This window comes from Haliotis rufescens, unplaced genomic scaffold (assembly GCF_023055435.1).
Source record: "Haliotis rufescens isolate VD_foot unplaced genomic scaffold, xgHalRufe1.0.p SCAF_12, whole genome shotgun sequence".
In the NCBI taxonomy this organism is placed as follows: domain Eukaryota; kingdom Metazoa; phylum Mollusca; class Gastropoda; order Lepetellida; family Haliotidae; genus Haliotis; species Haliotis rufescens.
In genome coordinates this window covers 7,805,852-7,833,781 of record NW_025963802.1, presented here as the reverse complement: position 1 = coordinate 7,833,781, position 27,930 = coordinate 7,805,852, and the positions used below count along the sequence as shown (strand labels likewise).

Below are 27,930 nucleotides of genomic sequence, written 5' to 3'. Positions count from 1 at the left end.
GATCCAGCATTTTGATTGGATAAAGAATTGTCAGCCGTGGGGAATCCCCAGTGTGATTCTTGAAACTGGCATTTTTCTATGCGCTCAACTGAGAATATGACCGATACCGCTTAGCTTCCCGACTTTTCGTTTGTCGAATCTGCTGAATATCTCATCAGATAAGTCTAGACGGTGGAGGCGAAATGGCGGACAGCCCAGACAGTCCGGTAGATGTGACTCTGGAAGACCATCTAGAGCACACGATCGAAGTCTACAAGCCTTTCCTAGTTCATCATCTTGACTGTGTTGAGTTGCTACCGTATATGCCTTTTCTGAGAGGTAATGACGTCATTGATAAATGCTAATTTTGTGTAAACCTGATATACTACGCATTAAGGATCCTTAGTCCAAATCTCAGTATAGGTCAAGATGTTGCCCATGGTGATGACTAGTGCCTTACATTTCTATGAGTACTTATGTAATATTGAGGCATGAACTTAATTTTGTGAAACGTAATTTGGGTAATCGTGTATAGATACATTGACTTATTCCAAATTCCATAATTCTTCAATTTCCAAAAGAGTAATTGAATTATATTTTTGATTACCTGTTCAGTAGCCGATATCGAAGTCAAAGCAAGTGAGGCCTTGGGTGACCACTAGCCTATATCAAAGTCTAGGCGAGTGAGGCAAGAGTGTCCACTAGCCTACATGTATTTCAAAGTCTAGTTGACACTCTTGCCTCGTTAGGATGAATAACGATACTCATTAGCTGTCAGTTTTTAATCAGACATATTAAGTATCGGAAGGATAGATGGGATGAACGTTAGAGAGTACGGAACTAAACACACTGAATACTATGCTCCATGCCATCTCTTGGCAAATGTGCCACACTTTAAAAAAATCCCAGGAACAAGGTTATAGATGGTACATAGAATGTGACATCATGTCTTTTCACTGTGTATTTTGCAGAATCAGCTGCACGTATTCGGAAGCTGAAGAGAAATGGCCAGCTAGTCGAGTCAGCAACATTGTTTTTTGAAAAACTTAAAGTATCAGATGAGGTTGGTCGATATGCATCCTTCAGGGATGCTTTGGGGGAAGCAGGTGAGTGAGTGAGTTGAACAGTGACTGCACATGTATAGGACCACCTGATTCATTCATATTACTATAGTTGATCTGTCATAGCATGAAAGAATGGGGTGGTCCTTAACTTCTTTTGAATTATATAAATCATTGAGTCAGATGCCATACTGAAATATTGTGTTAATTTACCAATGTCACTTATCACAATCAGTTGTACAAATGCAGCATTTGTATGGAATATGCTTAAGGACAGGTTATGTATTTTGCTCCAGAAACCAGGGAGGCATCTATCTAGGTGTATATATAGGCGTAATATTTTTTGTTAACTTTGTGTTTATTGGGCAGAAGGATATAAAAATATTAGACAAACAAGTTACTGTTAATACAGTACTCAAAAGGAGGAGGTATGATATTAGAGCCTATTTTTAGCCCACTGGATATTGCAATTTGTACAGCTATCTCAAAAATGGCAATATTGTTTTGCAATTTTATGTTACTAACAACACCCATTTGCTCTGTTATTTCACACTAGTTGTAAACTTTAACAAGATTACTTTGACAAAAAACAGACTTCAATTACTACAAATCATTGTGGTTTTTTCTTTTTTCAGAACAAGAAATTGTTAAAACGGTTCTTGAAGGTGGCAGCATAAATGATTATCACAATGAAAATATGAAACTGATTGAAATATTTTCTAAGCCTATTTCTGAGAGACTGGATCCAATTGTAATGATGCATCATCTCAGAAGCAAGGAGATACTGACAGAAAATGATGAAAGTGAAATAAGACATATCTCCCGTGATTATTCTCGATTCGAGGCAGTGCTGACGCTGCTTCACTGTGTATTCCGACGGAAAATAGAATGGTACAATGTGTTCATGGCTGTGATGTATGACATGAACCCTAACCTTGTGAAAGAGGTGGATCCTGAATTTGTAGAAAGTGAGTAAGGTCAACCAATTTCATCCTAGGTCTAGACATATACCTATGCATACCTGTATAACATAATTACTACAGTGTGTGAAACTGTCATTATTTTAGGGTAATGGATTGAAATCCATTAGGGCTGGGACGGTCAACTCGGGTACTCAGGTCGGGTTGGTCCTGGGTAGGACTCGGTAACCCATAGGACTACCCAGACTCATGGTTAATCACCTGATATATTGTTCAATGACAAAAACTCACTATAGCTCAGTGGATAAACTACAAGTTGCTAATGTTCGCAACGATGCACACATTCCTTTTGACGTGTATATATCTGAGTAAAGATAAAGCTTCAGTCAACTTCAGTGAACGCATGATCTGATTGTTTGATACATGTATCTCAATAGTTTTAGCCAGGGCTGCGGTAAAACAATTCCCAATCAGACATTTTAGCGTTCCCTACTTTTGAGACTTGCAGTGGGTAGAGTCGGTTAATAGGGGGTCGGGTACCCGGGTAGTAAATATGGACTTGTCCCAGCCCTACTATCCATCAACATCGCAGATAGCGGAAGTGTTATGTGAACGACTTGAATTAAACCTGTCTTGCTTCAGTTTTTGTGTACTATGTACAGTAACATTTTATAATAGTTGAATGAACCTGTTGGAATAAAAAACATATTGGTCCCATTACATCATAACAAACATGGCAAATCCAATGGAATTGTCGACCCGTGAAGATCCTGGGTTGAATAGGTCTTCAGCAACCCATGCATGCCGTAAGAGGATCGGGTGGTCAGGCTCGCTGACTTGGTTGATGCGTGTCATCGATCCCAACTGCGTGGATCAATGCTCATGATGTCAATCATTGGATTGTCTGGTCCAGACTCTATTATTTACAGACCACTGTCATATAGCTGGAATATTGCTGATTGCGGTATTAAACCACAAACAAACAAAACAAACAAACAACAATAGAATTGTCACTCAATAACATCAATTGCTCTAATATATTCAGCTACAATTCACACTTTGATGACTGATGACTGTGTATTTTCTCATCTAATAATACAGAACACTTGGCACATCAGAGCACCTCAGAGAAACAGTTGGAGGATGATATGGACATGGGAACCATTGTGGAGGCGCCCATGGAAGGTAGGGGAGTGATAAGCCCCCAGTAATCAATGTCTGTCCAAAGGTGTTAATGGACATCAAAGTCATCAAGCTGAAACTTTATGTTAAGAATAAAAATAAGAATACGAATAAGAATAATCTTTATCTGCTCTCAACTTTGGCCATTGTTGTTGATGTTGCAAAATTGAAATCTGTTACAAAAACTATGAATTCATAATACTCTGAGATCATACCATGGGCGGATACAGATTTTTTGAAAAGGGGGGGTGCACAATTAAGATCTATTTATTGTCTTTGGTGGTAATCCGCCCATGCATACTGTCCTATAACAGACCAGACCCGTAAAGATCTGGGGTAGAATAGGTCTTCAGCAACCCATGCTTACTGTAAAAGGCGATTATGCTTGTCGGGATCGGGTGGTTAGGCTCGCTGACTTGGTTGATGCATGTCATCGATCCCACTTGCAGGGATTGATGCTCATGATATCAATCACTGGATTGTCTGGTCCAGACTTGATTATTCACAGACCGCCATCATGAAGCTGGAATATTGGTGATTGCTGCGTTAAACAACAAACAAACTATAACAGACCACATTATAGACAATTAGAAGATTCACTGTCCTTACTTGATGGCTAAAGATTTCACCACATATAACATTCTGCTCAGTTTGAATGTACCCGGTGAGCAACATTGGTGGCATTCTTGTTTTTTACTCTGAACATTTTCCCTTTGCTGGACTGTAAAAGGGTAGGTTACTCTGAACACGTAAATATTCAAATACCGTATTCGACGTAATAAGCGCCCAGGGTGCTCTTAAAATTAGAAATAGGGGGCTCTTATTAGAATATTATTTGGTGGAAAAATTGAAAGATAAATTTTGTGGTTTATGCTGACAGCCTGAAATGTTTATATACGACAGATATATTTTTCCAGAATTTAATTGCCCATAATTAAGGGTGCATAACACACATGAGTGAGTATTATACACAAATAAATAAGTATTTTGTACATTGATCAATCGGAAGGGGTGCTAATTGGGATTGTTCATTAATATGAAATAATATACATGTATTAGCAAATATTTACGTGGGCGCTTATTAGAGTGGGTATATAAAGGAAACTTCTGTAATTCTGTTTTCAATACTAACGAGGAAAAATGGTTGCATCCTTTCATCAATTTTTATTTAGAAAACAAATTTTTAATTTCCTGGTAAATATGTTTTTATCATAGCCTAGCTGTTTATGTCAACAATACACATACAGTTATTCATCTTAATTCACATATGTCATTCTTTCAATTCACCTTGTTATTTTGCCTATAAGACCGACTGTTATGGTCACATTCAGAGCACAGTTTTAACCACTATGTGATATGTTCACAGTCTGTGAAAGATCATATGTAAACAGAAATATAAACACTGCCCTTATCCCACCCTTGCATATTGTCAAATGTATCTGTTAAACAAGAAGAAAATTACAGTAGTCCCTGGGCTGAAATAAACTTAATTGTATATATTTGAATTGATAATGAAATTCTGCCTGTAACATTACAGGAATAGCTTGTGGTCAGAAGCAAGAGGCTTCTCCCAGCAACATTACAAGAATTTCTAGAGGTCAGAAGAAAGAGGCTGTTGATAGGCTAAAACATTACCATGGCAATTCAGAACCAACCAATCAAAAATCAAGAATGTCCCACGCAATAGACGTCCAATCACCTCGCTGCCCACCTGTCAACAATCTGTCGTCTGAGTCACATCAAACTCCCAAGTTGCCTGAGAACAGTTTTAAGGGAAATACAAGGACATGTGATCAAGTAGACTGTGTGCACTGTGCACTGCGTAATGATGAAGTACAGTCCTTGAGGTCACAGTTATCAGACATGCAGGATGAATTATCAGATTTGAAAAAAATTGTGAATAGATTTCTACATCCAAAGTAGCAACACCATAATGAAATAGATGTGTATTTATTATTGTTTTCAATAAAACTATTTCATGATGATTCTGAATTTTTTTCATTTTTTTGGCCAACAATGAAAGCTATTTCTTAATGTTTTTTGTGTGTACTGTGATAATGCTGTTATAAACATCTTGAAATTTGGAGGTTTATATCAGAGCAGAGTCACTGGCCATGGCTTTTACCTGCAATGGAAAATTTTAGGCTGAAACAATTAATGTTTCTTGGGCATCAGTGCATCAATTATTTTTTCAAATTGCCTGTGTAAAGTGAAAAAGATTCTGTTATCCATGAAAAGAACACAAACGACACTGATAATGATATTGGATTAAAGAGCCAAGTTCAGTTACATCCATTTCTGTTTCTTGGTACTCTTGGTGGAGAAAAATTGGCCCCCCTCATATCTTCTGTTTTCTACAAAAACAAAATGTGTCTCTTTTGAAAAAAATATGACAGAGAAACTTTTCTATTTTCATGTAGAAGTCTCAGCACTCTTCTTATATCTACCTCCCAAAAAGAAACAATAGGAAAACTATGTCACACACTGAACAACTACACTTAAATTGTGATGTGAGAAGAAAATACAAACACTAGTGGTTTAAGTCACAACAAAATAGGATCATTATCTGCATGAATAATGGATGCTGACTCAAGCAAAGGGACACAACTTGTCACATACTATAGTGCCCAATGCCAGGATTCTCATTGGTTGATTTAGTTAAATATGTTTAGGCAATTCCCCTTGTAGGGGGATTTAGTCATCATGTGGGCTGTCTGTCCGTTCGTCCGTATTTCGTTTCTGGAGCATAACTTAAAAAAAGCTTGAAAGATTTTTTCATCCAAACTTGGTATATGTATTAACCAGGGGCTGTGGTGGTGCCTTTTGCTATTTTAAAGATTTTTGGAATTTTTATTTTTTCTGTTTCCATTGTAACAAGTTTGATTTTGATTCTGTTCATAGGTGGTGTGATTGTCGAGACCATATCTCTAAAACTAATAAGTATTCTTTAATGAAACTTTGCACACACAAAGACCACGTTGTCTAATTTTCGAATTTTTAATTTTGCCGTTTTTATGGCAACAAGTTTGACATTGAATCTGTTCACAGTGGTGTGTTTGTCTGGATCATATCCCAGTATAATTTGAACACACATTTGCACCCAAATTCTGGATGTGCTTCTGGGTTGTCAGCTACGTTAGCACTTTGTACAGTATGTGGAACTGAAAAAGACATTCTCTTGTGGACAATGTTCTTGGAAACTAAATAGCTCAGAGGTAATAGCGCCAGAATGGGGGTCAGATGTAATCATGCCATTATCAACAAATAACCCCTTTTAATCAACAGAAAATCAAATTTGAGTTGATTGAACTGAAACTTTGCATAGATGTTGATGATTATAAATCAGCATAACCTGCAGTCAATATTGACGGGGGCACAGGCGGCCCAGTTGTCTAAGGCACCATAATAAGCTGGGAACCCGTGAAGATCCAGGGTGGAATAGGTCTTCAGCAACCCATGCTTGCCGTAAAAGGTGACTACACTTGTTGTCAGAGGCGACTAATGGGATCAGGTCGGTGGATCGATGCTCATGACGTCAATCACTTGATTGTCTGATCCAGAATTGATTATTTACAGACCGCCGTCATATAGCTGGAATATTGCTGAGTGCGGCATTAACAAACAAACAAATTAGCTGGGAAGAATTGCATCCCATAGACACACGAGAATCCTATGATCATGGGGTTGAATCCCAGTTTGCCCAGATTATGTTTCTAGGTTTGTCAGCACCATACCCAGGCCAAAGTTGCAAACATGTGAGACATGCATCACTTTAGGGTTTCCTCCCACATGAAGCTGATATGACGTGATATGACTGGAATACTGTTCAAAGCTATTGCAATCCAGCTCACTCACTCTACTGTGGCTAATGTTGACGATGCGGCAAAAGTAATATATCTCTTATCTCGAAAACTGAATGTTTATTACCCAAACTATGAAACCATATTACATTGAGAATCATGCTGTCCTCGCATCAAACAAACCACATTACAGACAATTACAGACCTACTTTCTTGACATAATAGGTAAGATTTTACTAATTTCTCAGACACAGCCCTGATGTTACACAGCCAAAGTATATTGGATGTCAAGCAACATGATAATTTTAAGATACTTGTTTTGAAACAAAACTTTGCAGGAAGGATGTGGTGTACAGAATCGTATATGATAAATCATTTGAAGTTTTAGCTTGATGTGGACTTTATACATGTAACTTTCCTATACATAATTATGATGAGTTTCTAAAACATGGCCGCCAGAGCAGGGCATTACAGAAGAAATGGCATCCACAGCATTCATTTGGAAAAATGTCATTATGAAGCCATTTCTTCATGAACCATGGCATAAGATGTGCAGTAGCTATGTTGTATAAGCAGAAATATATTGTTGTGTATTTTTTAAATTGGCTTAACTTGAGCCTTTGTAAAACATGTAAATTTGGTCCTCTTGTTAGCCAGTTTTGCAAGTATCAGTGTGAGATTTAATGTACATGCTGTGTGGATGTCTGTTGTGTGGAAAATGATGTTGCTTTGTTTCCATATTTTTATTACCCTTTGTATGGATCTGATCTAAGATAATATTTCCTGAAAAGTCATGTAAACAAGAGAGCCTTGTGGTGGTGTACTTCTTCTAATTTTGCCACAAGCCCCAGGGCAGTGGGATGAAGAACATCAGCAAAGCAACATCTAGACCTAAGGCCAAAAGAAACTCGTGACCCTAATCTATAGCCCCTGACCTTGTACTCATTTGCACCATATCTCTTCTGGGTCAATGTACTTTATGCCACGAGAGTACATTTGTTGCACTTTACTAACAATAAACCAGTTATTATCTACAATATGATAACACTTATTAATTGTCATTTTAAAGGAGGTTTCCAACGACATATATACTGCAAATAACTGTTTTGAAAGAAAATATTTAAAACAACATATCTGTGTTTAAGGATGGGCTGAAAATGCTGCAATAAGAACTGTGGCGATATGACAATGATGTCTTTGTTTGTTAACTAGGTTTAATCACTGTAAGTGTAGCTGTACAAGAGTGTGGCTAGTGTCAAGTGTTTGCAGCCAGCAGCATGCTTGTGAGAGTTATCTCCCCTATCCTGGCTTTGGCTGAAGCCAATTTAAGGATGGGGCCCATTTAGGGTTTAACTAATACCACAAGAACCATACATATTATTTGCAAATCTTGGTCAATATTTAGGGATTAATTCAGTCAAAATAATGAACCAATTGAGCACAAATCCAAAAGATTTCTAACCGAGATGTATTCATCCACTTCATGCCTACAAAATACCAATATTGTTTCAGTGACAGGGGATGGCTGCTATTCAGTTGACAACATGGCTGCTAACGATGGCGATGTAGGAGACACCATGATGGACAACAGCTACAAAGACGAGATGCTTTCCCAGGCAGGGCTAAAAGAGGAGGAATCACAAGCTCGAAGGAAATTATTTTCCACTACTTCATCTAACGCCCTTCCCCAGAACATCACTGGGGACTTTCAGAACAACTTGTGTGATGAACAGAAGGTTCCGAAGCCAGTCAAGTCTGTCACAGAGTTCATGGACATCCCGACTGATGGGTGGAGCATGATCCAGTCCCCCCATGGTGATCAGCCAACAAGTGTAAAGCTTATAGAGCCCAGTACACAGCAAATGGAGCCAACAGTTGGTGAGTGATCCCATCATCGAACAATGTTGAAGAATTCAAATCAAGTATTTAGGCTCTGATCTTTTTTGCTTGGTTTACGTTTTTAATTTTTTACGAAACCGTTTACTCAATATAATAAGGAATCGATCTCTTACTTGAAAGTGTTTATTGTCAGGGGAAATAAAGAAAAAGTCAAAAGAAAGTGTTTTTATTAAAGTTCTAAGTGTTACTGAAATTCTTTGACAAAAATGATTAGTTCAGTGTTATTCCACATTTGTGAAAGTTGGCGGATCTCAGAACAAAGTTATCAAAAATATATCCCTCATCCTAGTTAGAGCAATGACCATTCTATCTACAGTTACCTCCCTTATACCACTAGGCTCCAGCAATCTTGGTGACCTGTCTTTGTAAGCAAGGATTATATCCTACTTAAATATTATCTCGGGGGAATTTTACTCTTGAGTATAGTATCTATGGGATTAAACACACTAGAGTATATTATCTATAGGATTAAACACACTAGAGTATAGTATCTATGGGATTAAACACACTAGAGTATATTATCTATAGGATTAAACACACTAGAGTATAGTATCTATGGGATTAAACACACTAGAGTATAGTATCTATGGGATTAAACACACTAGAGTATAGTATCTATAGGATTAAACACACTAGAGTATAGTATCTATAGTATTAAACACACAGGTATGGGTTCAAATTCACAAGGGAGAATCATCCTGACTCTAGAGAATTTCATAGGGTAGGATAATATTCACTCTAACATCTCCACATGGCTGTTGAAATGAGGGCCGGCATCTGTAAAGCAATCATTAGGTTTCATTTGATTGGTCCATGCAAATTTGGTGCCCTTAAAGATGTGCAGCAGAAAATGTAATCATCCCACATATGGGGGGCAAGGGTGGCCCAGTCGTCTAAGGTGCCACAATTCGCTATGCAGAGTTGCGTCCCTTAGGCACACCAGAAACCTATGATTGTGGGTTCAAATCCCAGTTCACCCCGATTATGTTTCTAGGTTTGCCAGCACCATACCCGTGCTCGTGGGTTTCACTGAAGTGGTAAACGTCTGAGTCCTGCATCACTTTGGGCTTTCCTCCCACATTAAGCTGACAGGTTGTGATATAACGGTAATACAGTTAAAAGCAGCGTTAAACCCAACTCACTCACTTACTCATCCCACAGATGACAACCTTACTGACACTGTCGGCCTCTTTGATCATGTGTACAAGGTGTCTGAAGGTTTGCAATTATCCATGCATACTCATTGGAATGTTCCAGAAGTAGGTGATACCAGCAACATAGAGGAACTGTCTCCCCCCTGCCCCGATGATTCCATGACCCCGCCCACACCACTCGTGCTCCGCCCCTACCAGGAGGAGCTAGCTCAACCCTCCCTGAGGGGCAGCAATACCATCATCTGCGCTCCAACAGGGTCAGGGAAGACGTTTGTGGCAGCGAAAATAATGCAGGTCATTATCTGTTTCACTTGACATAATGAAGCCACACTTTCTTTGAATGGTTACAGATCTTTGCTCATACCTTTCAAAGTGCAGGATATTTAGTATTTTTACTATGACACGGTTATGTAGTCTTTATGAGACTCCTGAAGTGGCAAGAGACTGATTATATATGTATATGATTTTTGTAGGTGTATCTTTATTTTCGACTCCATTAGAGATGAAAAGCTCAAGCAAATAAAAATAAAATTTAAGTATTAAAAAATTTTTTTGGTTGGCTGAATCTGTACACCAAAAAATATTAAATGTTGCTTAGTCACTGACTGAAAAAATGAAGAGAACACAAAGTGACATGACGAAAGACAGTTGACTGCTTCACTCCATGTAAATGCTTCATGGATAACAAAGAGATTATCACCGTTATGTGTGTGTATGTAGTATTGTTGTTTGTCACCATCTTTGACATATGCTATATAGTAGATAAGTCTTCCTGTGACGTAGCATCATATGGTACATCTATATGTTATGACTGTAATGGTGTTGCCTGGGTGCCATTGTACAAAGCAATCTTAGCGCTAAGGTGATCGTAACTCCCATACCTTAACACAGACTTACGACAGTCGTGGTGCTAAGCTGTTTCGTACAACAATGACAGTGGTAACATTTACAATGAATACAAATAGACTTTGGCATTTACTTTTCATCAGTGTTACATCAGACATCATTTGATTCATGTTAATATCACCATATAAAATTGGAACATTTTATCTAATACAATGAAAAAGTTTCGGATTCCTTAGGATGTGTGTAGATACATTAGCTAAATTGACAGTGTTATACATTTGCCTATCCACTTGTTGAGGATGGAATAAAGAAAGCAACAGCCATAGACAGAAAGACACCGTTGAAAGTGCATAATAAACAAATAAATACTAAATTTGGGAATGTCTATGTATATTTTCCTAAATAAAGTTGTCTTGAAGATAGTATTTTGGGGCTGACGAGGTCCAGATTTAAAGGTTTGAATGTATTTTCTTTAAAATTTGTTTTGATCTCTTTTAGATCTTTTGATCTAAGATTTGTATTCATATTCTAATTTTTAGCTATTTTAAAGTGTATGCAGAGTGCAGCAGCAATGCCTGGACAGGTTTGGAAGTTGATAGTTTTACCATTTTCAGGAGCATCTCCAGAAACCAGGGGTGAGGAAGATCATCTTTTTTGCCAACCAGGTGGCTCTCGTTGATCAACAGTTCAAGGTGATAAAGGAGCACTTGCCCCGTGATGTCCGCATCCAGAAACTGAGCAGTGATACAGAGGAGGCTCTCCGGGTTCCTCTCGCAGAACTCGTAAAAAGGTAGGTGGCAGATGACCTGATGGCTCGCCCTGTCAGTGTGCCCTCACACTAACATACAGGGGTTGTTCTGCACATGTGGTACTACACACTGTTGCTAGGTCAGTGTTCCCGTTTAGCAGTAATTACCATATTTTTACCGGTCAAATTAGGCTTGAACCAGTAATTCATGTGACTGCCAGTCCCTGTGGACCGGCAAATAAAGTACCTTATACATCTTTGTTGTTGAACAAAACATTGGCAATATTCATATAAGTATATTTTTCTAACGAAGTAAGCTTGTCTGTTACCAGCAGGGTTTCACCTCGTCTATTTTTAGTGCAAGGAAATGACATTTCACTTTGCTTCAAGGTTTAATATACCTTTCTAGCGGCTTATTCTTGAACCAAAGTGAAATGCCGTTTTCGACATAATAAGCGCCCATGGGGATATTTGCTAATATTTTGGCTAGGGAACAATCCAAATCAGCACCCCTTCTGATTGATCAATGTATACAAGACTTGTTTATTCGTGTATAATATGCACTCATGTGTTATATGCACCCTTAATTATGGGCAATTGAATTCTGGAAAAATATATCTGTCGCATGAACCACAAAATTTACGATCTTTCAACTCTGTTATTTTCACCAAAAGAATTTTCTAAGAGCCCCCTATTTCTAATTTTGAGAGCGCCCTGGGCGCTTATTACGTCGAATACAGTATTCAAAAAAAGAGAGAAACTGTAACTGAACTTTCTGTGAATGACGTGTAGATTTAACTAAATTACTTCAGAGATGATGTCATTGTATTTGTTAGCAATGAACTGCGCTGAATATGATGTTGAAAGAATTAAAACCAGGTATTTTTTCATGTGTGTTTATTTGTTGAAAGTTGGGACTGACAAAAATTAGGTGGGGACTTAAATTATGGACGTCCATTCTGTCAAAAAATACAAAGTTGAAAAAAAGGACAAAAGTACACAAAAAAGTTCAATTATTACAAATAAAGAACTAAATGTTACTAATAAAGGTCAAAATACAAAACAAACAGACGCCGGTTAAACAAATACAGAGTTGAAACAAAGGTCAAGTAATATCAAAAGTCAAATGTTACGAAAAGGCGTCATAAGAAAAGAAAACACAATGTATACGAAAGAAGATGTGAGCAGGACGTTTACAATAAAGAAGGTCAGTGAGTACGAAAGGACGTTTACAATAAAGAAGGTCAGTGAGCAAGAAAGGACGTTGACAATAAAGAACGCCAGATGGCGTTGCAATTTGTAAAACATTCCAAGTTTAATCCGCTTGTTCTGCCGTGTATATGATAACTGCATGCATGCCGAGGTGCACAGTGTATTACGTCACTCCTCGTGCACTCACATTACATATTTTCCATATTTGAAACTTGATTTCCTGTTTTTTCCCAGGAATGACATCCTGTTCATGACCCCCCAGATCCTTGTGGATGCTCTGAGACTGGAGGGCACTGGGGTATCGAGCCTGTCCGAGTTCACCATGCTGGTGTTTGATGAGTGCCATCACACCAACTCCAGACACCCCTTCAACAGAATAATGTTCAACTATATGGATCTTAAACTGAATGAGTCCATTGAGGATGACAGGAGGCAGCTGCCTCAGGTATGTATAGAGCTTAAAACTGATGTGAATGCCTCATGGTGGATCAGCTGACCATTAACATTGAAATGAGTGAGTGAGTGAGTGAGTGAGTGAGTTGGGTTTAACACCACTTTTAACAGTATTGCAGTTATATCGCAGCATGTCAGCTTAATGTGGGAGGAAAGCCCAAAGTAATGCATGTCTCAGACGTTTACCACTTCGGTGAAACCTACGAGCACGGGTATGTTGCGGACAAACCTAGAAACATAATCAGGGCGAACCGGGCTTTGAACCCACAATCATAGGTTTCTGTTGTGTCCAAGGGACGCAACTCTGCACACCAAATCGCGGCGTCTTAGATAACTGGGCCACATGTGCCCCCAACATTGAAATGAGGGCCTGATATAGGACCAGGGGACTCGATTATTGAAATGGGAGGTCATATGTTTGTATTAATTGCATTAAACCATGCTCCCTTCAAACCAGGAGTGGATGCAATCCACTATTACAAAATTGATCCTTGGTCCTCTAAATTGTACTACCCTTGTCTTCCATTGGTGGCCGAGTCATCTAAGATGCTAAGGTGTGGCTTTTTTTAGCTGTGTCCCTTAAGTACACCAGAAAACTATGATTGTGGGTTCAAACCCCAGATTCACCCTGATCAGCTGCACCTTGCTTCACCAGAGCAGGGGACCGCCTCCGTGGTCTAGTGGTAGAGCGTCCGCCCGGAGAGCGGAAGGTCCGGGGTTCGATCCCCAGCTGCGTCATTCCAAAAGACGTTAAAAGATGGTACTTGTTGTTACCCTGTCTGGCGCTCTGCATTAAGGTGCTAAAACAAGGACTGGTCGGCTCGGAGTCAGTATACTGTGTCTGAGTGGGGTATTCATGTTAAACTGCGGCATGGTACCCCAGTGGGCTAGCACTATATATCGACATCAGTCCGGACTAGTACAAGCAGCCACACACACACACACACACACACACACACACACACACACGTGCACGTCGCTATATAAGTACAATAATCTTGGACGTGACGTTAAACCCAATTTCACCTCACCTCACCTCACCTAACCAGAGCAGTAAACATCTTAGACATTAATCACTTGGGCTTTTTTCTCACATAAAGCAAACACACTGTAATATAATAGAGGGTGTTCAGAGGAACGTTAAACCCATCATACTCATTTGGGTGTGTTTTTGTGATGTCCGGTAATGTTAGACAGAAGCTGGACTAGTTATGTGTTAGTCTTGATTTGCATCTGCATGTGACAGATCGTGGGCTTGACCGCTTCTGTGGGTGTGGGGAAGGCCAAGAGTATCCCTGGGGCAATGGACCACATTCAGAAACTCTGCGCCAATCTAGATGCCTTTGGGGGAGTATCAACAGTCAGAAAGACTCAAGAGGACCTTGCTAAGCATGCTCGAACAGTTGGAGTCGGTCAGTGTCTCATTTACATCAATTAATTTATTGATTAGTGAGAATCTATGTCTAAAGCTTGTTTAATTTAACACAAACATACCAGATCCTATTCATTAACGGTTCTCCAAAGTTCTGTGTACCACATTTAGCTCACTTGGTAACATAACAGATTAAATTTGGAAGTGGTCTCAAAATATGGGCAGTATTTCAAATGCCTAATGTGTTAGTGCAATTTTATTCAGGTCAGAATTAGCTTTGTGTAATGACATGAATTAGTTTGGATGGACGTTGTAGTGTCAAACTTGAAAAGGATATACTCTTGAAAAAAGAGTTTGCCCTTAAGTTGTTAAGATATTAGCATTTTGACAATGTTTCAGATGTGATTAAGACCAACAAGCGGAAGGAGGACAAGTTTAGATATGTGATAGCTACCAAGCTGATGGAGTTCATCGAAAAGATGATGATCCAGCCTGACAGTGAGTCGAGTTATATAAGTTGTAGTTCACTTTGACAGGTTGTATTTCATTTTGACAAGTTGTAGTTCACTTTGACTGGTTGTAGTTCACTTTGACAGGTTTTAGTTCACCTTGACAACTTGTAGTTCCCTTTGACAAGTTGTTGTTCCCTTTGACAGGTTGTACTTCACTTTGACAGGTTGTAGATAACTTTGACAAGTTGTAGTTCACTTTGACAAGTTGTAGATAACTTTGACAACTTGTAGTTCACTTTGACAGGTTGTAGTTCACTTTGAGAAGTTGTAGTTCACTTTGACAAGTTGTAGTTCACTTGGACAGGTTTTAGTTCATCTACACATGTTAAAGCTTATATTGACATATGTTTTACTTCATCTTGACATGAACATTGACATGTGTTTCACCCCAACTTGACATGTTTTAGTTCATCTTGACATCTTGACATGAACAGTGACATATATTGCACCCCATCTTGACATGTTTGTGTTCATCTTGACATGTTAAAGCTTACATTGACATATGTTTCGGTTCACCTTGAGAATAGTGCACACCCACTGTAATGCGCACCCCCTTCTAGGTGAATCAGTATTTCTTCGATTATTATGCATAGAAAAATTACATCATATCCCATCAGCGAATTCAGTTAGATGAACAGGTGATAACAAACTTGGTCAATACAGATTTGAAATTGGAGATAAAACATCACCAGACATGATGATTTATTATTTAAAATGTACTTCCTGTGCTGCTTGGCATTGTTTAATATGCAGAGATCTCCCAATCTACCGGTGATTCGGTTATAATCGCACCCAATAATATAAATTGAAAGAAGTTTTATGCAATAATTGGAAGAACTGTATCTGAAACTATTATTTTGTTAGGAGTAATATATTCCAATATCGTTTTATAATAGTTAGAACTTTACTATATGTATTCAATATAATAATAACCATAAGCGAAACACTTTGGTACAGCTGATCACTATGAACGGATATTTTATACGTAAGGAACAATTTGACCAGACACTGTCAAGGCACCCACGCTCGCGATCATAAAACCTTTTTGTTGACATATAAAAGTCAAACTACAACAAATATGTCGTTTAATGAGTTCAAAGTATGGCATTTATGATATATGTATCCATTTTCTGTCAGCTAAAGCTTGTTTCAGTGCGTCAGTAACTGTAATCTGGCCATGGTTGCTGTAAATAACTGTGAGTTGTGTGATCTACCAATTACTTCATGATTTCGCCAAAATGAATGTAAACAGTATTTGTATGAATTTTGTATAAAATTAATATAATAGTTTACAACCATAAGTCCAGATATACCATGAACACATTAAATATCCAGAAAGTGTACATGATATATTTGCATACTTCACTTCAGATTTGTTGACATGGTATTTTCAGTGTTACATGCTCAGAGTAATGTCTTCGGGTTGGAAGACTAAGCCCATCAAAACTCATTGTGGCGTGTGTAATGCGTACCCCCTTCTACACAGCTGGGTTTTTTTTGGAAAAAAAAGTGTGCACCATACTCAAGAAAATGTTGACATGTTTTAACTCACATTGTCACATGTTTTTATTCCCCTTGACATGTTTTAGCTCATCTTGACATACGTTTTGGCTCTCATTGACATACATTTTCATACCCTTTGACATGTTTTAGCTCATCTTGACATACGTTTTGGCTCACATTGAGATACCTTTTCATTCCCTTTGACATGTTTTAGCTCATCTTGACATATGTTTGATCTTACATTGACATGTTGACATGTATTGTATGATTTAAGTCCACAAAGTTTCATGTGTGTTTCCTCGCTCAAAAGATAGCTAGGGTAGGTAGGTGAAGTGTTCTTTGTTTTTTTACTTTTGATTTGCTGAATTTAGGTTTGATGAGTCCTAGTGACCATAAGTCAAAAACATCTGTAGTCAAAGAGAATTGAGATAAAAGACATGAAGTTACCATCAAAAACAGCTCACTTGTTAAGTAATACCTTATAGATACACCTGTGATTCCAATGCATTTTCTAAATTTGATATTTATTGAAACTGGGCTTTTTTTAACACCAAAATCATAATCCATAAAATATGTATATGAACATGGTAAATTTTAGACCTGCATTTCTTTGGGCTCTCCCATATAAAGCTGATACACTGTACAACTAAAATATTGTTTGAAGCAGTCTTAAATTCAACTCACTCACTCACTCACTCACTCACTCACTCACTCACTCACTCACTCACTCACTCACTCACTCACTCACTCACTCACTCACTCACTCACTCACTCACTCACCCACCCACCCACCCACTCACTCACTCACTCACTCCTTGTATCTACAGAGGTGGATCAGGTGCAAGGACGGCCCCGGTTTGTTGACTCCCTGCAGCCGCCAGTAGAGAGGGGTGGGGACCAGTACACCATCTGGGTGAGCACCCTCAAGAGGGAGGTGGCCAACATCGAGGATCAGAATGTCCGCAGGTTCTTCTTCTCATGTCGGAGAATGTTGGAGGTACACAATATGTAATAATTAATTTGTCAATATTCCAAAATATTAAAAAGACCAAAAATATATGGTTAATGTACAGCAGAGCTTAATTTATTTGAGAAATGTCTTGAAATAAACTTAAAACTCAAATACAAAGAGAAACAACTTTTAAACAGAATACATTTTCAAGCAAACTATTTTAGTGTACTTAAGAGTTTGGGAACAAGGGGCATAAACATTGCAATGATATTTTTAATTTCAATGTGTACTTGCGAAGTCCCCTGCCTAATCAGCATCTTACTCAATAAAAATGTTGCTATAAGAGGGTTTCATATGTATAGCAAACAGTTCATATGAGATGGTTAAAGTGAAGCAGTTGCCCTAGAGCCAGGAAGAACTTATAAGCTTGTAGAGGTGCACTTGATTACTCATTAAGAAACAATCTGTTTGATTGGCCAGTTGGCATCAGCTGGTAAGCCTGTAGAGACGTTATGTTGTCATTAAACATTATATTTTATGTGACATCACTTGCTTGTCACAAGCAACTGACCTGTTTGTGCTTCGAGTTACCACACAGAAAGTCGAATGGAGTCATAAGATAGATCTAATTGTCACACACAAATGTTTGCTGAAAATAGGTCTTTGTAACCTGTGAACACTTAATGATAAATTTCTGACATGTGTCAATAGCAAATGTACAGGATATTACGAGCTCAATGCTTGCATAGACTCATGATGTGAAGCCCATTTAACCTGTAAAATACTGTGCATCCCGCTATTGACCCATGTGACTCATACTGACATGAAAGTGTGTCATCTTCAGTTGTACAACAAAGCCCTGGCCATCAACGAGGACTGCCGGACATTGGATGCACTCAGGTACCTGGAGAAGGAGATAGACACTCTCTACTCATCTAGTGTGGTCATGGACGAAACTGACCTGAAGCTAAAAGAGCAGTTTGAAAGTAAGCAAGTACTATCTAACCTGGCAGGGTTTAAATAAACATAAAAATGCACAACAAACCAAAAGCTGAAAATTTTAAGAACTACTAGACCAAATGTTACATGTTATTAGCAATTGTTTAACGTTTAGAAATCCATTCAATTACCCACAAGGCCATATTTCAATTACCCACAAACCTGATAGACTTTTCAGAAAACTATTAGAAATAGACTGTATAGTAGGAATAGAATTATAGACATAGATACACAGGTACAGTTCATACCGGTACTTATACAAATGTAACATTATTGTAGATGCACAGGCTTTTGTGGTCAGTCTCATCCAAAATGGAGATGATTCTACTGACCATACCTTTTCTTGAATGTTAAAAAATTTACTCCTTGTATGAATAAATACGGGGATCTCACAGATTTGAAAATTGCTGACTATGCCCATACTATCCTCAATGTATCTGCCAGTACCTTTGAGGCAACAGTTGTACAGGTAATATCAATGGCATGACAATCACAAGGTTCATATCGCTCATTAGATTTACTGTTAACACAAAGAATCCATGGCAACAAAACCCGAAGTTGGGTTTACTGTATATCGCCGTGCATAATACGAGTTTTTCGTACCTAGATTTAGGGGGGTTTCAAGAGGGTAGCCCTATACACAAGGTAGAATAGTTTTCATGGGTTTGTTTCCCAAACACAAAGATATTACCGTGAACACGTAACGCCAGAATCCATACTGAATGACGCAAATTAATCTTGTGTAAATGTTCTCTTGATCTTCCCGCTTTCAGAACTGAAGCCTGTTCTCCTCGATGCTGCCAGGAGTCCTAATCTTGTGTAAATGTTCTCTTGCTGTTCCCGCTTCCAGAACTGAAGCCTGTTCTCCTTGATGCTGCCAGGAGTCCTAATCTTGTGTAAATGTTCTCTTGCTGTTCCCGCTTCCAGAACTGAAGCCTGTTCTCCTTGATGCTGCCAGGAGTCCTAATCTTGTGTAAATGTTCTCTTGCTGTTCCCGCTTCCAGAACTGAAGCCTGTTCTCCTTGATGCTGCCAGGAGTCCTAATCTTGTGTAAATGTTCTCTTGCTGTTCCCGCTTCCAGAACTGAAGCCTGTTCTCCTCGATGCTGCCAGGAGTCCTAATCTTGTGTAAATGTTCTCTTGATGTTCCCGCTTCCAGAACTGAAGCCTGTTCTCCTTGATGCTGCCAGGAGTCCTAATCTTGTGTAAATGTTCTCTTGCTGTTCCCGCTTCCAGAACTGAAGCCTGTTCTCCTTGATGCTGCCAGGAGTCCCAACTGTGTAAACCCCAAGCTGACCTCGCTGTGCAGGATGATCATGGAAGCATTTGACATCCAACGGGAGTCTCGCTGTATGGTGTTTGTGAAGACACGAGACTTGGCAGTGGCTCTCAAGTGCTGGATGGAGGAAGACCCCAATCTCTCCTACCTCAAGCCAGGCATGTTCACTGGACAGAATGCTTCTGCTGACAAAGGAGGTAAAATGACCTGTAAAATTGAATCAACTAAATGTGCTGAGACCATTGAAAATGTATCAAGTTGTCCATACCTCAAAACAAAGAGAGTGTCCATATTTCACCATATTATCATCAGTTTAATCTTGCAGCTATTCCCTGGAAATATCTATATTCCTACTATGAAGCGGGATATAGGGATTTATTCTGCCTCTCTCCACGTGACCATAAGATATTTCTGAGTACCTCATCAAACAACATACAAAATAAACCTAGATGTGTCCATGTACCTACATATGACCCTTCTACGTAGATATGACCCTTCTACCTAGATAATACCCTTCTACCTAGATATGACCCTTCTATCTAGACATGACCCATCTACCTAGATATGACCCTTCTACCTAGATATAATCCTTCTACCTAGATATGATCCATCTACCTACATGTGACCCTTCTACCTAGATATAATCCTTCTACCTAGATGTGACCCTTCTACCTAGATATAACCATTCTACCTAGATATGACTCTTCCACCTAGATATGACCCTTCTACCCAGATATAACCCATCTACCTAGACATGACCATTCTACCAAGACATGACCCTTCTACTTAGATATGACTCTTCTACCTAGATATGATGCTTCTACCAAGATAATATGATTCTTCCTAGATCTGCTTTTTCTTCCTACTGATATAACATTTCACCTAGAATGCCCTTCAAGAGATGATGATTCATGTTTACAGGGATGACCAGAAATGAGCAGTTGGATGCTGCACAGCTGTTCAGGCAAGGGAATCACAAAATAATTATTGCAACATCCGTGGCAGAGGAAGGGATGGACTTCAGCCAGTGCAACTTGGTCATCCGATACGAATATGTCACCAATGAGATTGCCCTGGTACAAGCTCGAGGTATGTCACCAGTGAATTCACCATGGTTCAAGCTCAAGGTGTGTAACCAGTGAATTCACCATGGTTCAAGCTCAAGGTATGTCACCAGTGAATTCACCATGGTTCAGGCTCAAGGTATGTCACCAGTGAATTCACCATGGTTCAAGCTCAAGGTATGTCACCAGTGAATTCACCATGGTTCAAGCTCAAGGTATGTCACCAGTGAATTCACCATGATTCAGGCTCAAGGTATGTCACCAGTGAATTCCCCATGGTTCAAGCTTGAGGTATGTCACCAGTGAATTCACCATGGTTCAGGCTCGAGGTATGTCACCAGTGAATTCCCCATGGTTCAAGCTTGAGGTATGTCACCAGTAAATTCACCATGGTTCAAGCTCAAGGTATGTCACCAGTGAATTCACCATGGTTCAGGCTCAAGGTATGTCACCAGTGAATTCACCATGGTTCAGGCTCAAGGTATGTCACCAGTGAATTCACCATGGTTCAAGCTCAAGGTATGTCACCAGTGAATTCACCATGGTTTAGGCTCAAGGTATGTCACCAGTGAATTCACCATGGTTCAAGCTCAAGGTATGTCAGCAGTGAATTCACCATGGTTCAGGCTCGAGGTATGTCACCAGTGAATTCATCATGGTTCAGGCTCGAGGTATGTCACCAGTGAATTCATCATGGTTCAGGCTCAAGGTATGTAACTAGTGAATTCACCATGGTTCAGGCTCGAGGTATGTCAGCAGTGAATTCATCATGGTTCAGGCTCAAGGTATGTAACTAGTGAATTCACCATGGTTCAGGCTCGAGGTATGTCACCAGTGAATTCACCATGGTTCAGGCTCAAGGTATGTTACTAGTGAATTCATCATGGTTCAAGCTCAAGGTATGTCACCAGTGAAATCACCATGGTTCAGGCTCGAGGTATGTCACCAGTGAATTCACCATGGTTCAAGCTCAAGGTATGTCACCAGTGAATTCACCATGGTTCAGGCTCAAGGTATGTAACTAGTGAATTCACCATGGTTCAGGCTCAAGGTATGTCACTAGTGAATTCACCATGGTTCAAGCTCAAGGTATGTAACTAGTGAATTCACCATGGTTCAGGCTCAAGGTATGTCACTAGTGAATTCACCATGGTTCAGGCTCAAGGTATGTCACCAGTGAATTCACCATGGTTCAGGCTTGAGGTATGTCACCAGTGAATTCACCATGGTTCAGGCTCAAGGTATGTCACCAGTCAATTCACCATGGTTCAGGCCCAAGGTATGTCACCAGTGAATTCACCATTGTTCAGGCTCGAGGTGTGTCACCAGTGAATTCACCATGGTTCAGGCTTAAGGTATGTAACTAGTGAATTCACCATGGTTCAAGCTCAAGGTATGTCACCAGTGAATTCACCATGGTTCAAGCTCAAGGTATGTCACCAGTGAATTCACCATGGTTCAGGCTTGAGGTATGTCACCAGTGAATTCACCATGGTTCAGGCTCAAGGTATGTCACCAGTGAATTCACCATGGTTCAAGCTCAAGGTATGTCACCAGTGAATTCACCATGGTTCAAGCTCAAGGTATGTCACCAGTGAATTCACCATGGTTCAGGCTTGAGGTATGTCACCAGTGAATTCACCATGGTTCAGGCTCAAGGTTTGTTACCAGTGAATTCACCATGGTTCAGGCTCAAGGTATGTAACTAGTGAATTCACCATGGTTCAGGCTTGAGGTATGTCACCAGTGAATTCACCATGGTTCAGGCTCAAGGTATGTCACCAGTGAATTCACCATGGTTCAGGCTCAAGGTATGTCACCAGTGAATTCCCCATGGTTCAAGCTTGAGGTATGTCACCAGTAAATTCACCATGGTTCAGGTTCAAGGTATGTCACCAGTGAATTCACCATGGTTCAGGCTCAAGGTATGTCACCAGTGAATTCACCATGGTTCAAGCTCAAGGTATGTCACCAGTCAATTCACCATTGTTCAGGCTCGAGGTGTGTCACCAGTGAATTCACCATGGTTCAGGCTCGAGGTATGTAACTAGTGAATTCATCATGGTTCAGGCTCAAGGTATGTAACTAGTGAATTCACCATGGTTCAAGCTCAAGGTATGTCACCAGTGAATTCACCATGGTTCAAGCTCAAGGTATGTCACCAGTGAATTCACCATGGTTCAAGCTCAAGGTATTTCACCAGTGAATTCACCATGGTTCTGGCTCGAGGTATGTCACCAGTGAATTCACCATGGTTCAGGTTCAAGGTATGTCACCAGTGAATTCACAATGGTTTCAGGCTCAAGGTATTTCACCAGTGAATTCACCATGGTTCTGGCTCGAGGTATGTCACCAGTGAATTCACCATGGTTCAGGCTCAAGGTATGTCACCAGTAAATTCACCATGGTTTCAGGCTCAAGGTATTTCACCAGTGAATTCACCATGGTTCAGGCCCAAGGTATGTCACCAGTGAATTCACCATGGTTCAGGCTCAAGGTATGTCACCAGTGAATTCACCATGGTTCAAGCTCAAGGTATGTCACCAGTGAATTCACCATGGTTCAGACTCAAGGTATATCACCAGTGAATTCACCATGGTTCAGGCCCAAGGTATGTCACCAGTGAATTCACCATGGTTCAGGCCCAAGGTATGTCACCAGTGAATTCACCATGGTTCAGGCTCAAGGTATGTAACTAGTGAATTCACAATGGTTCAAGCTCAAGGTATGTCACCAGTGAATTCACCATGGTTCAAGCTCAAGGTATGTCACCAGTGAATTCACCATGGTTCAGGCTCAAGGTATATCACCAGTGAATTCACCATGGTTCAGGCCCAAGGTATGTCACCAGTGAATTCACCATGGTTCAGGCCCAAGGTATGTCACCAGTGAATTCACCATGGTTCAGGCTCAAGGTATGTAACTAGTGAATTCACAATGGTTCAAGCTCAAGGTATGTCACCAGTGAATTCACCATGGTTCAGACTCAAGGTATGTTACCAGTGAATTCACCATGGTTCAGGCTCAAGGTATGTCACCAGTGAATTCACCATGGTTCAGGCCCAGGTATGTCACCAGTGAATTCACCATGGTTCAGGCTCGAGGTATGTAACTAGTGAATTCACAATGGTTCAAGCTCAAGGTATGTCACCAGTCAATTCACCATGGTTCAGGCTCAAGGTATGTCAACAGTAAATTCACCATGGTTCAGGCTCAAGGTATGTCACCAGTGAATTCACCATGGTTCAGGCTCAAGGTATGTCACCAGTGAGCTCACCAAGGTTCAGGCTCAAGGTATGTCACCAGTGAATTCACCATGGTTCAGGCTCAAGGTATGTCACCAGTGAATTCACCATGGTTCAGGCTCAAGGTATATCACCAGTGAATTCACCATGGTTCAGGCTCAAGGTATGTCACCAATGAATTCACCATGGTTCAGGCTCGAGGTATGTCACCAGTGAATTCACCATGGTTCAAGCTCAAGGTATGTCACCAGAGAATTCACCATGGTTCAGGCTCGAGGTATGTCACCAGTGAATTCACCATGGTTCAGGCTCGAGGTATGTCACCAGTGAATTCACCATGGTTCAGGCTCAAGGTTTGTCACCAGTGAATTCACCATGGTTCAAGCTCAAGGTATTTCACCAGTGAATTCACCATGGTTCAAGCTCAGGGTATGTCACCAGCGAAATCACCATGGTTCAAGCTCAAGGTATGTCACCAGTGAATGCACCCTTGTTCAAGCTTGAGGTATGTCACCAGTTGAGTTATTAATAAGAACAGTTATGTTAGGTGTCACAATTCCCTGTCCAGAGTTGAGCATCACCAAAGTTTGGTATCACCAAAGTCTAAGACCTGTATCACTTTGGGCTTTCCTGCCCAAACAACCGACATTCTGTGATATTACAAGAATACTGTTCAGAGCAGCGGTAAGTCCAACTCACTCACACATTCACTGTTTCCATGATGTGTATGGGAGGTATTTTGTTGCAAGCGACCTGATTTTTAGCCGACAGCCATTCTCTGTTTAGGTCCGATATGTTTGCACAAAGCAGAGTGAAGTGCCATATTAGGAAATTTGTTTGCATTCTGATTTTACACCAGAAAAACATTTTGATATCAACCCTTTAAATGTTACCTCCATGTTTCAGGTCGAGCAAGAGCTGAAGACAGCAGGTTTGTCGTTTTGACCAGCAACCAGCAAGGGGCAGCTGAGAAGGAGGGGCTGAACCTCATCAGGGAGATGATGATGAATGAAGCTCTGGTGCGTCTTCAGGCTTCCGTAGAAGAAAACCCACGCCGCTTCCGTGAGGAGATCCTAAGTCTCCAGAAGGAAGCAAAAGCTGAGAGGGACCACGAGTCCAGGAATCGTAAAGGTCGTTTCCTCAGTGATGACGAGTTTGAAATGCGATGTCAGAAATGTGACCAGTTAGCCTGTTTTTCTACTGACATTCGCACAATCAAGGAAACAAACCATATTATCATTGAGCCTGATTTTGCATCCAAGATCAATGTCAAACCCCACCCTAAGCCTGGTAATATGGGTTTTGAAATGAAAAAGCAGAATAAAATCTATTGCAAGAAATGTGGATTGGATTGGGGAATCGGTGTCTTTTACAGAAATGCAACGTTCCCTGTTGTCAAAATTGAAAGCTTCGTTGCCATAGATACAATGGGTCGAAGAGACTCTCCAAGGAAATGGAAAAATGCCCCTTTTAAGGTGAATGAGATCTCCCATGAAGAAATGACCAACTACAAATCTCTTATTGCTTAATACAGCAAGGGGTGGGCCTGTGGTTAGAGCATGCACTCATCGCTCAGAAGGTCCTGGTTTGATTCCCTGCATGGGTATAGGGGCACGGGTGGCCCAGTCGTCTAAGGCGCCGCGATTCGATTGTGGGTTCGAATCCCGGTTCGCCCTGATTATGTTTCTAGGTTTGTCCACACCATACCTGTGCTCGTGGGTTTCACTGAAGTGGTAAACGTCTGAGACCTGCATCACTTCGGGCTTTCCTCCCACATTAAGCTGACACGCCGCGATATAACTGGAATATTGTTAAAAGCGGCATTAAACCCAACTCACTCACTCACTCACCCTGCATGGGTACAATGTGTGAAGGCTATTGTTTTATGTCCCCAATTGTGATATTTCTAGAATATTGCTTAAGCACAAAATGCTACTCACACCCAAAATGTTTAATTGGGGAAGACCTTTAGGCTTGTGGTTAGTGTGTATGTTGACAGAAAACCAAGTAGAAAACCATGTAGTTTTTTATTTGTGTTGCACAATACATGTGCAGTTCTGATCATTAGACCTCTACTGAATCTGTTGACTAAAGAATGTGTGATCACCGAAATTCTTATATTGACAAACACAAAGAAAATATGGACAGTGTAAATGTTTAACCTTATTTACTTTTCATTTTGATCAGTACTATCAATTGTGTATCCTGACACTGATGTTAACTATTGAAACTTGTCATGCATGCATGGCGGCTGGAACCAGAAATATTGCAGTGCATCAATAGTTGGGTCAATTATTACACTCATAGTGGGAATAGATCGCCCTCAATGTTGCTGGAATATTGCTGATTCGGCGTTAAACAACAACAACAAAGGAAAAGGTCACAGTTCAATGTGATGAAAAGACTGTACAGCAATAACTGAATGTGCTCAGAAATTGCCAGATGAGATGCTACCCACATGACATTGGACTCTCGTGGTTTCAGAAGCTTGCCACTTGATAATAACCACTCTGTGAATTTTTACGATATAAACACCTCATGTTCATTGTTTATGGTACAATAAAACTCTGCAGGGAGAATACAACATGAGGGACGCACTAAAACACTGCAGGGAGAATAAATTATTCTTCCTGCAGTGTTTTATTGTATGATAAAAAATGACCACAAGTTGTTTATTTCTTATATGAGATATCAATATTATGTACAGACTCGTTAAGGATGTTAATGAAATGTAAAATCTTTAAAAATATTTATTATTTATTTGTATGAAACGGGGAGTTAAATTTGGTCTCTCTTGCATATACTCACAATTTTCATGTTGATTTTCTTTGGCAAAACATTGAAAGCTGGACTAAAGAGTCTAATCTGAATTTTTTAAGACTGATGTGAATATAAATCATTACAAAGGTATTAAGATATTGCTTTACATGACTAGTAACAAACAAGGGCAGAATAGTAATCTTTTCTATTATTTCCTATAGATACCAGTGCTTGCACTAATCTAAATCAGTGGAGACTGAAATTCTCTTATGTTTGTGCTGGGCACATATATTTATATAAAAATATATGAAGTAGATATTAACAATTTTGAATATATATCCTAGATTTTAAGTCTAATTAATAATTCATGCAACCTAGTTTAACAGAATTATTGAAATTGTAATTATGAATTAATAAATATATTGTAGATTTAAGAATGTGTTGGGCATCTTGTTTGTGATATTGTTTATTGCTTCATATCCTTTTTATTTTATTTATGAAGCCATTGTTTACGTTTCATTAAACTGAACTTGTTTGAATTGTGATGTTTTCTCTCAAAAGTGTACATTTCTGGTTTGGTGATAAGATATTCTGAAATAAACAACTCACTTCAGTTAGTCCCTCATTGTTTGTTTATATTTACCAGAATGGCTCCACAACATTGTACAGATTGTGGCTCATGAGTTTGACATTGAGAGTTCATTTGTTTCCAAATAAGGCATGAACAGGAAATTGTGGATATATATAGTTACAGATATAGATATAGATATATATACTGAGTCAAATTAAGAACTTCACATATTTAAAAGTAATCCCATATATGATATACAACGGACAAATGTATCAGAGAAGGTAATTTTTAATCATTAATATCCAAAAAAGGATTTTAATTAACGGTGGTAACCATAATTTGTTCCAAGCACCTACGGTATCGGTAATAACATCAACAGTCTAAATCATAAGTCCCAAGCACGAGAATCTGATGGCACAC

At 39.6% G+C, this 27,930-nt stretch overlaps 1 protein-coding gene across 1 annotated transcript; it reads left to right on the top strand.

The window, feature by feature from the left end:
• The first annotated feature begins 46 nt into the window (after positions 1-46).
• Positions 47-27,556, top strand: LOC124141220 (antiviral innate immune response receptor RIG-I-like). Its single transcript, XM_048393328.1, has 15 exons — positions 47-318; positions 951-1,085; positions 1,676-2,008; positions 3,062-3,145; positions 8,455-8,820; positions 10,099-10,289; positions 11,456-11,631; positions 13,036-13,246; positions 14,501-14,666; positions 15,026-15,124; positions 17,469-17,638; positions 18,438-18,579; positions 19,828-20,067; positions 20,792-20,959; positions 25,086-27,556. Exons 1-15 carry the CDS (start codon positions 183-185, stop codon positions 25,706-25,708), a joined length of 3,240 nt encoding a protein of 1,079 aa, XP_048249285.1. The 5' UTR covers positions 47-182; the 3' UTR covers positions 25,709-27,556.
• Positions 27,557-27,930: the final 374 nt, after the last annotated feature.

Bases quoted from the DNA above. Each gene is read 5' to 3' on its own strand.
- LOC124141220 (XM_048393328.1), top strand. From the start codon at position 183: ATGGCGGACAGCCCAGACAGTCCGGTAGATGTGACTCTGGAAGACCAT. The intron at 1,086-1,675 runs GTGAGTGAGTGA...TTCTTTTTTCAG, and splicing joins GGATGCTTTGGGGGAAGCAG to AACAAGAAATTGTTAAAACG. The intron at 20,068-20,791 runs GTAAAATGACCT...TCATGTTTACAG, and splicing joins TGCTTCTGCTGACAAAGGAG to GGATGACCAGAAATGAGCAG.